This window comes from Aptenodytes forsteri, unplaced genomic scaffold (assembly GCF_000699145.1).
Source record: "Aptenodytes forsteri isolate BGI_AS27 unplaced genomic scaffold, ASM69914v1 Scaffold9, whole genome shotgun sequence".
NCBI lineage: Eukaryota > Metazoa > Chordata > Aves > Sphenisciformes > Spheniscidae > Aptenodytes > Aptenodytes forsteri.
The window spans coordinates 7,532,055-7,547,870 of NW_008796217.1; the positions used below are offsets into that span (position 1 = coordinate 7,532,055).

Genomic DNA, 15,816 nt, shown 5'->3' on the forward strand with positions numbered 1-15,816 from the left:
AAGGCAGCCACTTAGAAAAAACAAAGTTACAAAGAAGAAGTGGCAGGCATTGTATCACCTTCCCTGGTTCCTCAGGAACCTGCATGCCACGTAGGTTACCTGGTTCTCTACCTGCATCCTAGAATCTGGTCTTCCGTTGCGCCACGTAGGTTACCTGGTTCTCCACCTGCATCCTAGAATCTGGTCTTCCGTTGCTGAGGAACTAAAACTGCCAGTGTCTAGAAGCCAGTATTGCCCAAGTAAGTTCTGTATCACTTAATCATTACTGCGGAAAGCAGTGAGGGCAGACAATACTATTGGCAATCCCAGAAGAAATATTTTGACCTGTGGAAGTAATTCCTTAACAGAGGGGGAGAAAAATCATTAGTTAACTATCTTGATAGATTTACTCTTGAAAAGCCATTAAATGCTTTGACTCAGCCCTCTGTACATATCAGTCCCACTATGAGTAAAACCTGAAAATAAATCGTATTTGGCTGTGGCTAAAACTCAATAACGTCTTTAAACCGAACGCAGAAGCTGCTCCAAGACACGGCCTTGAAGCAATGCAACGAACGGCAGGGAACACGACCAGGTAGTGCTTCCTGTCCTATTTACAGCCAGTGTTGTTTTCTGTTTTGCACAGAAACAAAGTGTTCTGGCATGATGGTTTCCAACACTGTGGATGAATGTTTAAAATAAACCAGAACTGCATTATCTAACACTTGAAAAATGTTGACCGGGATCCATGAAGCCTCTAAGCACATTCTTCCTCCCCATGCTGCAATAATGTAGCGTTGTATTTTAAGAGGTATCTAATCAAGAATCTCTGTTAATGACAAAGATTAAATGAAATCTGATTTTCAGAAGCAAGGGAACACCTTAACCCATTTCCTTTTTATTTGTCAAAATAAGACATATGTTCCCCAGCCTCTCCCAAAGCCGTGATGCTGCCCAGCCCTGTTTGTTTGCCCCGTGTAGTGCTGTCCAGTTGAAACAAAAACTTACCTCTACAGTTGTCTGGCAGCGTGAACGGGGCAGAAAAACCCCGCGACAAAGCAGGATTCAGCTGACAATTCACTTCGATCAGAACCGTGCAAACAGCTCACAGGTGCCCCGCGTGTTGTACATCGCTGCTGGACATCCGAGTAACTGGTACCAATTAACTAATGCACCAGTGGAAAGAGAAAGGGCATCCCACCACTAAATGAAACAAATCTTTTATTCATGAGCATTGTCACAAATTATGAAAGGAAGGCAAATCAGAAGAGACTGCCAGAGCATCTTTTAAATGATAAAGGTATAAATTTTCTTTCTGAACATTTCTAATTTAAGAAAGAAAAAGGTTGCATAGGCTTTCTACAGGTGTGCACAAAAAAAAAATTGAAGTACATGGAGGTTTTTACATTACAGTTCAGAGTGTACATTGGCTACTTGAAAAGGAAAATATTTACTTGCAAGTCCAAGACAGCTAGTGGAACAACCTACAGAATAAGGCTTATGAATTATTTACTTTTCAGTCCTGCAAAATATACTGAAGAGGTAACTATCAGAAAATAAAACGACACTTGTGAGTCTTGTTCTGGAATCTCTCGCTGATGGGATCTTTTCAGAAAGGACTGGTTTTATGGTTGCCTCTCCCCAGTTACTTTGGAAAAGAAACAGTGGTAATGGCATCGGGGGATTCTTCACAGCATCAGAACAGAACAGAACAAAACATTTATCAGAGCACAAGCGGAATGTTCTCGGCATGCAGAAACAACCAACCATGCAGACAGAAAAAATCTTCAATAAATTACAAGCATAAAATTATTCAAATTTCTCCTTAAAAGAACGGCTACAGCATCTTCGTAGCCTCGACAGTCATACCATCAAAGCCGAAAGAGGTCTACTCTTTCAGGAGCGCAGGCCTGCATGCCTGACAGAGAGAGGTTTTCAATGGCTATTTTTAGTGAGTATGTGGCTTGTTCTTTGGTGTGTGAAAGTCAAAGTTCTGGGAGGATGTTCCACGTGTTTAATTCCGCATTTTCAATTGTTCTTTGTGATGATACTACAAACTGTGTGAACACTTAAGAGTTACTCGTCAGACTAACCTCTAGAACAAGAGTGGATCCATTATAAAGTTAATTCTTGCAGGTGATAAAGTACACGTTTTCCTGATGATACTTGGTAGTAGTTCAGTGATCACCATGACAGCATCATTTTGGTTTTGTTACAGAAAAACATCAACTACTTCTAAAAATAAGATTTTTTTTCTTTTAAAAAAAAAAAAGTGTCAGTTACAAAACCAAGCTCATACAGTCCACATTTTTTTTTAAAAATAGGATTTAAATCATTTATAACATGAACCTTTCCGATGTGCAAAAAAAGTACATACAAGCAGACAAAATAGCTTTTAGGAGGAAAAAGAGCCACACCTTCATTAAATAGGGATCTGAAGTTCATATAATGTAAATATTAAATATTATGTCCAAATGAACAATTAATGGCATGTTTCCTTGGGTACACACCTCTGTTTAGTCTTTTGAGTTGCTCAAGAGATTTTAAAATCTACCAAAAAAATAATTACAAAATGCAGGACGCACAAGAACAGCTATAAGCGGTGCTTTGACCTAAATATATTTGTGTAATAGCTACAAAGCATAAGTTATTTTATTAAGAGAGCAGGCAAAAGGCACAAAATTAACCAGTACTACAGAAAGGTAGGCATCCATGCTACTGTATGTTAGAAATATAGTGGTTTCTTTATGGGGCACTGTAAAAAGCAGCGCTGAGCAGAAGTCAGCACATTTTACATGTGCCTTTTGTTGTCACTTCTCTCAAAAACGTCTTCACTTTCAACAAATACGAACTATAAAGCAACGAAGCTGTAACACACTTTTAGAATCCACTTTCTTAGTGTCACAGGGGTTACCTTACAACGCAAGATCAAGCTACAGGACTGTTTAATTACTTCCTTTTTTTTACTTTACAACGCAAATTATATCCCATTTCATTTGTTATTGTCTCAGTGTAATAATTTACTAAATTGTTACTTCTACATCAGAAAACCGTTCGTCTGAGAAGGCCAGTTGTATCATCTCTATTCACCCAAACATTTCATCCAGAAGCAATCAACCAGGGCAAAAGCAAAAGAAATCAAAATACAGGTCTGCTTGGAGCCTCAATACGGAATTAAGGGCTCTGAGCAGACGAGCTCTGTCTAATTTCCCAGAGCGGTGTAGAGAACCCGCCTCTCGGCTGGTGGGGAAGGCTCGCGGCCGTCACAGCAGGACAGGACTCCTACCCAGCCTCACCCGCCTCAACGCACATCCCGGCATTTCAGCGTGAACGCATCAGCAGTGGTTTAACTTAAAAGGCAAGGCTGGGAACCGGGGTGCCACAGGCACAGCCCAGTGGCGTGCTATACCTCTCTTACGTGGGGGTGGAAAGCTGAGGCAAGAGTGAGCTGGAACACCACGGCTACGTCTGCCGGAAGGGATTTAGCGGAACACGTAACCTAAAGCGTTGGCATGACAGTAGCCAGAGAGCGTTACACAGCAAGATCAAAATTACCAGAGCAGCTGGCTCACTGGTGACCAGAGATCTATTAAACAGCTGGAAGTACGAACAAACAAAAGAGTGAGGACACAACGGGTTAGTGCGAACAATGTTCTTGAGAAGGTATTGCTACTTCTGATAAGATGGCAGAAAATTCACACTCGTAAGTGACAGGAAACATGCTCTTAAATCAGCATCCCAAAGAGCGAGCGCGCTGTCAGTGTATCATTCTTACGTCAAAGTGAGTTACTCAATGACTGTTTAGACAGAATGACTGCCATTAAGTGACACGTCACATTGTAAGTGCAAAACATTTTTGGCAAAAGTGAAAAATAGAAAAACCTTAACCAGTACTAATAAAAAAGTATTTTCTTAAATACTAGCATAGGGCCTGATCCTGCAAGCACACAACTCGGGGAACCCCAGCTGAGTCCAGCCGGAGTTCTGTGCCCTAACACTTACGAGGAAAAGGTCTTTAAATCACTGTTAGTGTTTATACTTGTTTACATGTAGTGTAAATAATACATACACAAACACATACACACTGCGTGTATATATGTGTGTACATACGGATGTGTGCGTGTGTGTTTGTGTATCCATACACACAAAATGGCTCCTGCGGAAACTTGAGCTTGCGGTTATTTTGAGATGCATCATTCACAGTATATAGCTTCTCATTTGTATCTTCTGATAACAGGACCTATTCAATGACATCTTGAAGTTATATACTGTATCATTTTAATGCCTTTAAGGTAAAGTTAAGCTCTATCCCATCAATGGGTCTTCCAGAGAGGATTCAAGTATAGCCAACCATCGCCCTGCAAGAAAATTAGGGAGAGTTTACAAACAAGATTTATACATACTGGATCTGTGTATGTCCACATAAAAGCTAAAATAATACTAATCAACACAAGAAACCATCCCTCTCGTCTGAAAATTCTGTGCTTAATGAATGTACAGGTAATATGGGCGGGAGGGCAAAAACTACAAGGGGGAAGAGAAGCAGTGGGAAGATGCAACAGATGAACTGCTGGTTTAAATAGCTGCACATACTGGCTAACGTAACAACACAGTCACGTAATAATTCCCTCAGTCAGTCTTATTTCCCTTCCCCCTTTCCTCTAAGAAAGGGCAAAGACGAACTTAGTAAAATCTGTTTCATTTCAAGCAGACAAAACCCACGACTGTGTTTGAGATGTCCACGCTGACTTACGTTGGACAAATATCCCCAGATGGTGTTCACTTAGTATGCTGAGATCAAGATTAGTAGGGGATGTGAGTACACAGCATTTGCAAATTAAGGTGTGGATTTTAAGGTACAAAACATAGCTTTAAGTGCCTAACATGAGGTACCAAAAATTCAGGCTGAAATAAATCTAACTGAAGGGAAGTGAACAAGTTTACAATATGGACATGGAAAAATCCATCGCTCTTCTTTAAGAGCCAAACTCTGGCAAAAATAGAATTTAAAACAATCAGTGGTATATAACAACACTAGCCCATGGTAAAAACCACAGACAAACTCATTTGTACTAGCAACCTCCTGTGTGCAGAAACACGCCATAGGGTCTTTAAAATAAGACAATGAAAGTACCTCTTTGGCAAAGTATTTTGGTTTCCAAGGCGTTGCAAGAGCCACGCGTTGCCTCTCCTCTGCTCGCTGTCTCTCTTCAAGGCGGTGCTTGTGTTCTGTTGCTGCATCAATATTACCTTCTTTCAGAGAATTGGTGACGTGTTGCCAAAGGTGCCTGCGTGATGGAGAAGGAGCACAAGCGACAGAGTGAGAAGACCTGCCGCAGCCGAGTGCCTGGCTGGACAACAGTGCGGCGAGAGGCAGACTGATGCCATGTTCTCCATGCCATTTTTGCAAGTCACATAGGAGAGTGATGGTTCACAAGCTAGAATGTTCACCGCATTTGTGACCAGATTTTCAGATTTGCTCAGCTCCCAGTGTTTTGCCATGCAAGTTGACTTTCTCAATAGCTTTTGTTCATGTTCCTGACCCTTCACAACCTGAGCTTTTTTCTCAAAGCAGATGGGTTTATTTTTATCATTTCCTGTTCACATTCTTTACTGATGATCCACCCCCAAATGACATGCGTTTATTCTGCGTTTATTCGCAGTTAAATTTTTGAATTATAAGGGAATGTTAGCCAAAAGCCCAGAGTACATAATATTGGGACACTGACTGTTCCCACCAGGTTACTAACAGAGGAATTGATGCACTGATTCTAGGGCGCCCTCCCAGATCTGTGCTCTATATTCCCAGTTAACAATAATTATCAGTATATAACCAAACTTGTTTTTCACACGACTGACCGCATTCAGATGCAATGCCTTCTCACACTATATTAGCCTAGCAGAAACTTTGCCCAGAAAAATACTGAGAAGAAACCGATGGCAGCTTTCACATATTTCCAGGGGTGTTTAAATGAGTTTCTGTTTACAATCTGATAAACCGCATATCCTGCAGAAAAACTGGATAGTTGTAATTTGCTTACTAGTATCCAAAAAATACAATAAATACACTGCAGAGCTACTGGTTTCCTTATTTACTCCAACCTCTCTGTTCCTAAACTACAGGGGAAAAATGAGTTTGTGATAAGCAAGCGTTTCTAGCAAGTAGGAAAATGATATCTGACCCTGCACAATGACTCAAGACACACCTTTGTACAATAAAGAGAACATATTTACAAATAATAAAATGAAGCTTAACTCATGTTTTAAAATCCTCCAATAAAATGTTCCTACATTCAATAAAAATACTGATTTTTCTGAAGATAACCATCAACAGTTATTGACAGTGAATAACAGAACAAGTTTTTTTCTAATGTACCTAGTCAGGCATGTGACATGGGTGCTGAAAGCCTTAAAACCACGTGTGTGTGTATTTATATCCCACACTGCATCACATTTTACATATTTTTATACATATATATATTCTAAAGTATATAAAACAGTGTAAATTATAAGATGCAACATTACTTGCAACAAACTAATTTGACTGCCATGTTACAATTGCTCAAAAAAGCAGGTGAAAACACCGCATTACCATTTTCCAAATGCTCTTTAAAATGTATACAAGCATTTTCCCCCTCTACAAAATTGATGTATACATCACTATAACATAATTTATGTTCCAAAGAACCAATACACAGCTTCAGCTATTTGTGCCTAGATTAATGTGCTGTAGGAAGCGAGGCGTTTTTGAACCACACCATTTATAACTGCAGTTTGCTCCCCTGTTCTGTTCCCCTCCGAGGTTCAGAAGCAGAACACTGTAACGCCTCTGCCCTTACCTTGATTCCAGCGGGCCTTGCTTTGCTATCGGCCTAATCTTTTTCCTGATAACAGGCAGTTTATTAGTGTCAATCACTTTGGTTTCTCCGTTGCTGTAAGTAAATTCCAGCGTACCGTTCCATTCTCCCTGTGCCTTGCATACAATGGTGTTAGTGGGATTGTGTTTCACTTCGGCTGTAACCCTAATTCAAGAGGGAAGATAAAAAGACCGCAGAAATAACTAGTACCATTTACTATCAGCATATGAAAGCACTACCACAGCTAAGGCTACAAAGCAGCTTTCTACATCTACAAAGTAATTTTTCAAGCAAAGTAGTGACGCTGTCTCCAAAAAGAAAGACTCAACCCAAGAAAGCTCCACTAACACAGCAAGAGCTTTTGGACGACATTCTCCCAAAGTACAGCAGTAACCCAGCTTAAAACTCCGATACTGAGCTCTAACCCAGAACTGTTTATCTCATCAGCCTGAAAAACAACTCCTGACATTCATGTGACATTTTCAGTACACGTGTTATTTTCACACCTGAACATAATGCTGTCAGATACCCATGTCAAAGGCTTCAGGTACCTTTATTTTCTTCCTTAGCTCTGCAAGTTTCCTCCTCAGCTGCTGAAAGGCACTGATTAAAGCTACCTCAGTGGTCCAAGAACCAGTCTGAGAGTGAGCAAAATAGATAGGTAGGACTGGAAAACCAAAATGCAGGGAGAAGTTTCGTGTGTGTGTGTGTCTCTATGAACAGGCACACATGTGCTTCAGCAAGCCATGTCAAGTAATCTGTAAACTCAATTAAGTTTTTAAATTATGAAACTAATACAGCACAACCTTCCCCAATTTTCACTCATCCTGATGGCACCAATTATTCATCTACACCTTTTAGAAAAGGCCCTGTCAAAACAGCCCACGTTGATATTTGCCTGAACACAATATTGAAATGGTTGACACACATAGGGAAGGATAATTAGACCAACTGAAATAAAACAGAGGTAACCGTGCAAAAGCACGGCCTTCTCACAGACACTGCTACAGGCCGCACCAGAACAAGAAAGGGGTCTGTGTACGTTAATGATTGGGTCATCAACTTGAGCATGGAAGGAGGACAGGAAGCTATCTCGCACAGTGCCTCTTCACGCCCTTAATAAAAGGGAACCAAAAAGACACATAAATAATATTTTCATCATCTGGAATTTCAGTGCAGAAGTGGGAGTCCCCAGTAGGGAGCTACCGCTATGGGCAGCGACACTTCCGCTTCTCCTCCTTACAGGAGCTCCACCTGGAACACCAGTTCATCTACAAGACTCACACAGAAGCAGCAGCTGGCGTAGCAGAAATACTGCATTTTCTACGTACATTTTTCCGATCCTGCACTTACAGCAATTTTTTTACAAGCAACAAAGCCTGGAAGAATACATTCACTTTAGTTTAATGAGAGAAATATATCCAATTCAGTTAAATGATATAAAATGTATAACTACAATAAACTGTGTTCTAAAGCTGTAAGTCATCTCAGACACTAATAGGAAAAGAAATTCAGATATCTGTCCATAAATACTTCAACAGAAGAACTGAACAGATGCCCTAGAGTCTTTCCATTGAATCCCAGTAGCAGGTAAACAAGAATAAGACAGTAATGCCCGTACCTGTGGACCTTCCCTCCATAGAACGGCTTGGTGTGGAACGTGACCGTAGCAGAATAGCCTGTTCTGGCACAATTGATGTTGACTTTCCCTCCAAGCTCCACCCACGGGATGGTAAGTATCGAGCGAGCATAGGCACTAGGCAGGGTGAAAACATACTCCTCTTCTTGTTCCATCAAGTAAAGAACACCTACGCAGGAAGAAGGTTGAAAGCGAAATGATAAACGTTCACTGATAAGACCTGACAGTCACTGACCAATTACTGCCATCAAAATGTACTTCCACAGAGAGCACAACGTGCAACTCGCCTTGAAGGAGGGTACTGTCTGCCTAAAAAAAAAAATTAATCTGCCCTCTGGAAAAAATTTCTTCAAACATTTTCAAAAGCACACAATTTAAATGTGTACCCTGGGGTCCTTCATGGTACCAAATGGCTTATCAGAAAATCTGACTGGTTTACTTATTTTGTGTAACTGACAAGCAATAAACGGTTAAAGCTGGAAAAAAATAACATTTGCCTGCAAAAAGCCATACTGAATATTCAGATGCTCACTCAGTATCGTATCATAATCTCTCTCCAGAAAAAATTTGGGCATGGCCAAAGGACTCTTCAGTTGTCCATTCAATCAGACACGACCAGGTCCTCTCCGCTAATTTCTTACTGATGCGTTTGTTGGTGGGAGTGAAAGGCTCCTCTCTAGGTCTGCCTGGGTGCAACTAGGAAACATGCTTAAGGAAGCCATCCAGAAATTTCCTGTAAGTTTGCTCCTTCATTTCTAAATGCCTGTTTTCCCACACAGCCTTTGCAAAAGTCTTGCATAATCAGTGAGGGGTCACCAGGGCCACTGCTCTATTACCACCAAGACCAATGTCTCTACCATGCAGAGAAAATTACTGGCAATTCTATTTCATTCTGTAAAGGTTCCTCCACCCTCAGCATTATGGGCTTGTAACTAAAAACAACAACATGCAGCAGCAGTAATTTTTCAAGATTATTTGGAACTACAAAGAAAGATGCATGTCTGATCAGATCTTAGCTCCCCCTGAGGTTAAAGATACAGCTCTATCCCCACCATAGCTGTAGTTTGGTCTTCAGGATGACAAAGAACAGGACATATGACCAGGTAAAGAGCACCTTAAACCTTGCACACAGAATTACATCATGCCAAATATCTGTAGTATATTTTTTATTAGAGTTTTACACTCTTTTGTGTCCCATTTAATAACTGCCTAAAGGCAAAAAGTACAGCTTTGAAAATAATTTTTCACAACAGGGATTGAAAATAACCCATCACAGGAAGCACTTAGAACCCAGAAATATTTGAGAAATAAAAAAAAATCAGGAAAATGATCTTGACATAGTAATAGTATCTGTTTAGAAACAAGATGAGCTTGAGCCAATTTGCCTTCACTCTGGGACAGATGGGGAAGAACACATTGGTAGTGGTATTGATTCTTCTGTTTAAGGGAATAACGACACTAATTTTGCAAAGTGATCTGACATGTAATGATGAAAAACCACTAAATAGGAACAAGGCACTACTACTGCCAACATAAAAATATGCCCTTAACGCTGTATGAAAAACACAAACCCAAAAAACATTCAAAATTTAAAAGTACAGAGCTCTAACAGAATAATCATCTTAAATATTGGCTCCAATTAATAGAACTAAATGCAGGCACAGGAAGCTCTGCAACTTGTCACTTCTGCCTTCTGAAACTGTTCCACAGGAAAACATCTTTTGCAACCCGGAATAGTTTTATGCAGTTTTCTCAGGACTTCTGCAACCTCAGCCTGCCAGCAATGACACAGACAGCGCTTCTACTCCAGCAAGTCTGACACAAATGAGCTGGGGAGTGCAAAAGCACAAACACAGAAAAGCAATGTCTTAAAAGGACCTTTAATCATTTTATCTCGGCAAGTCACAAGTTCCTCGTGTCACGTGCTGAACCCTCACCAGCAGGGAACAGCCAGGACACAGCTGGAACACACACACACATTTTGCCTCAAGCTTCCTCGGCTCCATACCTGCAAGTAAAACCAAGCCGAACGCACAGCAGGAAGGCTGAAGCACCCAACTCACCCGGGACATGCAGCCAGGAAGAACTTTTACTCAAAAAGACAACTCTGCTTATCAAACTCATTAAATGGATGCTATAACAACATTAAATTAACAAAGAACAATCAAGAAGCCTTTTAACTAGATGATGATATTCAAAAAGGATCAAAGAAAGCTAATGGATACTGATCAAAGGCAGAAAGGAAACCTGACAGTCTGCAGTTGGGCATTTTCCACATAGAGAACTACAACAGGTTTTAGACTCAAGTCTGTCACAGCTTTCCTTTCGCCTCCTCTTCCCATTTATTTTCCACCTTCTTCATTACAGTCACAGGCAACAGACATGTAGCAGCAGCCAGCTGTGGGAAATGGCCTGTGGTGCTACCCACGAGGTCACTTTTCCCCAGTCTTAATGGTCTAAGCACAGACACAATCCTCACACAGTCAAAAAACACAGTCTGCCTGAAAGCATCAGCTTCCAACATGACAGTTTGGGGGGTTTTGTCATTGTGAGGTTTTTGTGTTTGTTTGGTTGGGGGGTTTTTTTAAGACAGAAGGTCTAATAGCAGCATGGTGGGCAGTGTGGTGCTCACTACTGGGGGAGAACCTCACTGTATTTATGAACCACACCTTCACGTGAGCATCTCCAGAGCTTCCTACTTGCTCGGGCTCAGCCATCCTCCTCTGACCGTCACTGCATGTCCCCACGTGAGAGGAAACTGCCATGATAAACACAATTTCCTTCTGGGTTAGTATAGGTTTGCTTTTGTCCCTCTGACAGAATCGACAGCCTTTTTCCTCCACACTCGAGTGGGAGGAACGCAGTGCTCTAATGAACGCTGCCAAGCACACTGAAAAGTGAACAGCAAATAACAGCGGTGACCTTCAATGTAAATATTTAACATCCACAGCAGGTTAGATATTAAAAACTGAACCCAACTCTCTCGGCAGTATTTTTAACACCTGATAGCATAATTTTTGAATTCCTTAAACACCTGAATAAATACATTTTTAATGAAGTGCTATCTCACTTGAAATATGACTCCAGCTCAATAATTATAATCTAAAAAAGAATAAAGGGAAGATATGAAATATCCACAACTTGATACTACTTCTAGTGTTAATGTGACTGTTAGTTTTGCATTCCATCGTTTGCAGAGTCCACATGCAAAACCTTGTTTAACTCAAGCACCATGAAGACTGTAGCTGCACCACCATGTCTGAACGGAGACCCATGCTCTCTTAGGGAAGAGGAAGCCAAAATGACAGAGTCAACATTTGTAACTGTTACCACAATTTGAATTCATGCCCTACCCTGCCGAGTTTAAATCTTGAGAAATTAAAGGCAGAAAAACTAAAATCTAACAGTTATTTTTAAAAGCGTTGTGTACTCTTAACATCTGCTTATAAGTATCATTACATTGTGACTGATCTTTAAAAATATCTGCTGGAAAATGCACAGGCTATTTTTCTTCCCTCGCTTCCCCGCTGTAAGGGATTATTCATTTTTAGTTTAAAAATGCCTGTAAGTAAATATACATGAAAAGCTGCAGAAGATTCTCCCATTTTCAGTGACATTTCCTCCTCTCATATCAAAGAATTCTTTAGGAAACTGCAAATTCCTTTAAAAAAAATCTTAAATATTTATAGGCAGCTATTATGCATGGAAGAATGCACCAGATAAGTACTCTGGGAGAAACAGTGGATTTAGTAATCTAGTTTATTAGAAAAAAATCCCACAGAGAAGGGTGAACTTTTTATAAACAAGTGTGGAATTTGAAATTCCCCCTTGAAATGTCCTCAACACCATTTACTCCTGCTTTTGACTAAGGCAAAGTATTCACAGTCATGCTCCTTTCCACGACTCATCAGCTTGCATTAAAGGAAGCGATGTTTGCGGCATACAATTTTCCCTGTTTGACTATTACATGTCCCACACTGATGCTGCAGCTTTGTGAATTGATTTTCCAGTAACACATATTGCTGAAATACCCAGAGGAGACTGGATCAATAAGCTGCAGAAGAGGCACGTGAAATGTAATGCTTCCCACTGGTTGTATGGAGATCAATCTGAACAACAAATGGTACGTGGGACACAAACAGCCTAGGGCAGTTTCCTAATTCAACAGGCTCTTCATACTGTCTGCATTATTCTTAACATGGCACAAACAGGAGTAAGTTACGTACGCGATGAACCCCACATGGGTGTAGTGCATCACCAGCCACGCAGATTCACACTGGAAAACATGAGATGCCAGAGCCGGGCTCTTACCGTCTCATAAACGTTCCAGCAAGCTGCGCTGCACTACTCATTTTCCAAAGATTGAAGCCATTTGCTAAATTAAGTAACGAGCGCCATGCCATACGGAAACTGCTCTGAAACCACTGGGCTAAAAAATATTAATACAAAAATTAGTACTGGGGAAATATTTAGGTAGCTCTAGTTGCATCGAGTAGTCAATCTTTGGGACTGGTACTTTAAAAAGTTGCTAATCCCTCAGGAATAGAAATTATAGACCTGTACATCTATAAACACATACATATATTTGAACAGAAAAAGACAAGAGAAAAAACATTAATTGCTTTCATTTAGATTTACCCTGGCAAGAGCACTGAACCTTTTCCCTACCTATCAAATCCTTTCACGGTTGATTTTTCAATTTAAAAAATAATTTTTGGAAGCCTATACGTCACTAGTTTTTAAAACATTTAAAATAGCAGGAGTGAAAACACAAGACATAACTATCCACTTGATAATACAGAGCAATCCACTTAAACGTACTTTATGCTCTCTGCAAAATTAACCCATGAATCAAAAGTAATGCTTTTTGTTGGATTTTGCTGCTTTGGAACAAAACCCAAGAGCAGAAAAGGAACACGCGCAGCCCACACTGAGGTGTGCTCACCACAGCCTTTTCCACTAAAGCATCCTTATCCTACAACCAGTATCTGTTTGAAGATTCTTTGGACCACATAAAAAACATTAAATATTTACATTGACTCTCCCATCCCTTGCTAATTTAAATCTTAATGTGATCCTATTCATTACACTCCTCCCTCACTCTCTCACTAGTACATAATTAACATTAACCAGAATTGGGGACTGTGCACGCAACATGAACTCTTTTATGCAAAATACCCTCTCTTCTATTCAGGGTAGCTTTCTCATGAGGAAACTCAATGCTGACTGCTCTGAAGAATGGGTTTTTTGTTATATAGTGAAAAAGTTGAGACATTTCATTAGCAAGCCAGATTTAGACCCCTCATAACCATAGATGAAGGACTAGCATATAAAACAGCTTCTCACACGGATTTCCAGCAGTGCTTTCCTACTTGTTCCGGACCTCTGCAACCAATACTTACTTTGAATCAACAAACAAAAATCACAGACATAAAAAAAAAAAAAAAACCTTAGTCACTTTGAGGTGCAACATACACTAAAAATTGTACAATTAAGATACTGAGCTGTACCCTTTGTATGACAGGACCATGCTGTCCTCAAATCCCCTAATTCTTTACATTCTTATAGAAGCCTTTGTACTTCCATGACATCCCATCTCAGCATATCCACTGCTGCTTCTAACAACAAAGCATAAAAAGCAACATGCTCTATACATCTAAGGACATTGTGACAAGTTAAAAAAATATGCTTCAAAAGCACCACAGAAACATTATCAGCATATTCCTTACACAATATAGGTCCAAAAATTCAGTACTACTGTATTTCTGTAAATAGCCAACTGCAGTAGAAAAAGCTTCACTGAATTGTTTGAAGGCCACACACAAAACTATTCAGTAGAGAGCAAAGTTTCAAAACAAGTCACAGTTTTTTGTATTCAACACTAAGGTCACAACTAAGTTACAGGTCAAACAAAACTGTTCTGATAAATATCTGAACTAGAACAAGATGGTCATTTCCTACCACTGAGTTACCCAAAACATTAATTGCAGCTCTCTAATGCTCTGTTTGGAAGGAATTTTTTTTTTCCTACATACATCAAATAGTACTGAATGAATGTACAGTATAATAAAACTACTATACCAACACCAGAGTGATTTAAATGAAGTCTCAAAATGGACACTGGTATATTAGAGATATCAAGGAAACTGCCTTTCAGGTGGCATCATGCAGAATCTAAAATCCTTAATGATCTAACAAAAAGTCAAAGGCACCCACATGTACGTAAGTAAACTCCAGCAACAGCCAAAAAAAGGGTTGAATGCTCATAATGGGGAAAAAAAAAAGAGGAGGAAGGGACAAGACAAAAAAAATCAACAATAATACATGATGAGTTTGGTCATCCAGTGCACAGTAGCAAAAAAAGGAAACAAATAAACCCCAGGGATTTCTATGATTCATGAGATGTTACTTTGTCTCTTATCAAAAGCAGGATCAGTAATACTTCAATCATTCCTGAGAAACTCGCTTACTCTGCTTTTAAGAGTTTAAAATAAGATTCTACAATTTTACCAGCCAACCTTGTTGTCAGAAAGCTTCTCCTAGTAGCTAAATTTAGTTTCTACCTATCTTAAATACCTTCATATACCTTCTGACTAACAGTGTGTCTTTCCTCAATCTACTCTTTGCTAGACTAACTCACCCCATTTGAAATGCTGCAATGCATAAAATGGCCTTGAATACAAAGAAAATTCTCCAAATTATATTTCACATTAAAAAATTATTAGGCTCTGCATTACCAGACATGTAAATACAGACATAGTTTTTCCACACTGGAAGTCCAGTGGCTATTTTTTCTTGATTCAGCAATCTATTCCCCAGTACTCACGCTGACCTCAATCTAATACAGAATTTACACGTATGCAGCACATGAGAAAGAAACATCTGCAGTAGATTCTAATTTTTGCAGCTTGACAAATCTACACACCAACTTAATTAGGAAGACTTCCCTGGGACTAAAATAAATATAAAAAAAAATATTGAAGAAAGTGCAGTTTCTTCACTCGAAACTGCACTGCGAAGCAAACATTTTAAACCGAGGCTGTCAGGTTTAGGCTGGCTGTTTTCAGACGGTAGAACAGCTTCAGTGGTACAACTTCTTGCTGCCTATTGCCCAGTCCTAAACACACAACAGAAATGCTTGGGCTGCACTGGAGTTTCTTCATCACTTCCCAGAAATGCTGTCACCATGAAGCTGCATGCTTCTGCACTGCTTACATGAACAAAAAAGACAAATGATAAGTATAAATTGGTAAACCCAAACCTCCTCCCAAAATGCCCATCATAAAGACGGCAGCACCCCTTGCAATAAAATGGTTCACCACTGCAGATGTTCCCCAGAGC

The 15,816-nt window shown here is 39.9% G+C and overlaps 1 protein-coding gene across 1 annotated transcript in view; it reads right to left on the reverse strand.

Moving 5' to 3' along the window:
- Positions 1 to 4,237: 4,237 nt before the first annotated feature.
- Positions 4,238 to 15,816, reverse strand: part of OSBPL10 (oxysterol binding protein like 10) — a 115,093-nt gene continuing 103,514 nt past the window's right edge. Inside the window, exons 9-12 of the mRNA XM_009288654.2 lie at positions 8,458 to 8,644; positions 6,819 to 7,001; positions 5,114 to 5,267; positions 4,238 to 4,337 (exon numbers count right to left, since the gene is read on the reverse strand). Of these exons, the coding sequence (XP_009286929.1) occupies positions 4,293 to 4,337; positions 5,114 to 5,267; positions 6,819 to 7,001; positions 8,458 to 8,644 (569 nt within the window). The 3' untranslated portion in view covers positions 4,238 to 4,292. The remainder of the gene's footprint in view (positions 4,338 to 5,113; positions 5,268 to 6,818; positions 7,002 to 8,457; positions 8,645 to 15,816) is intronic.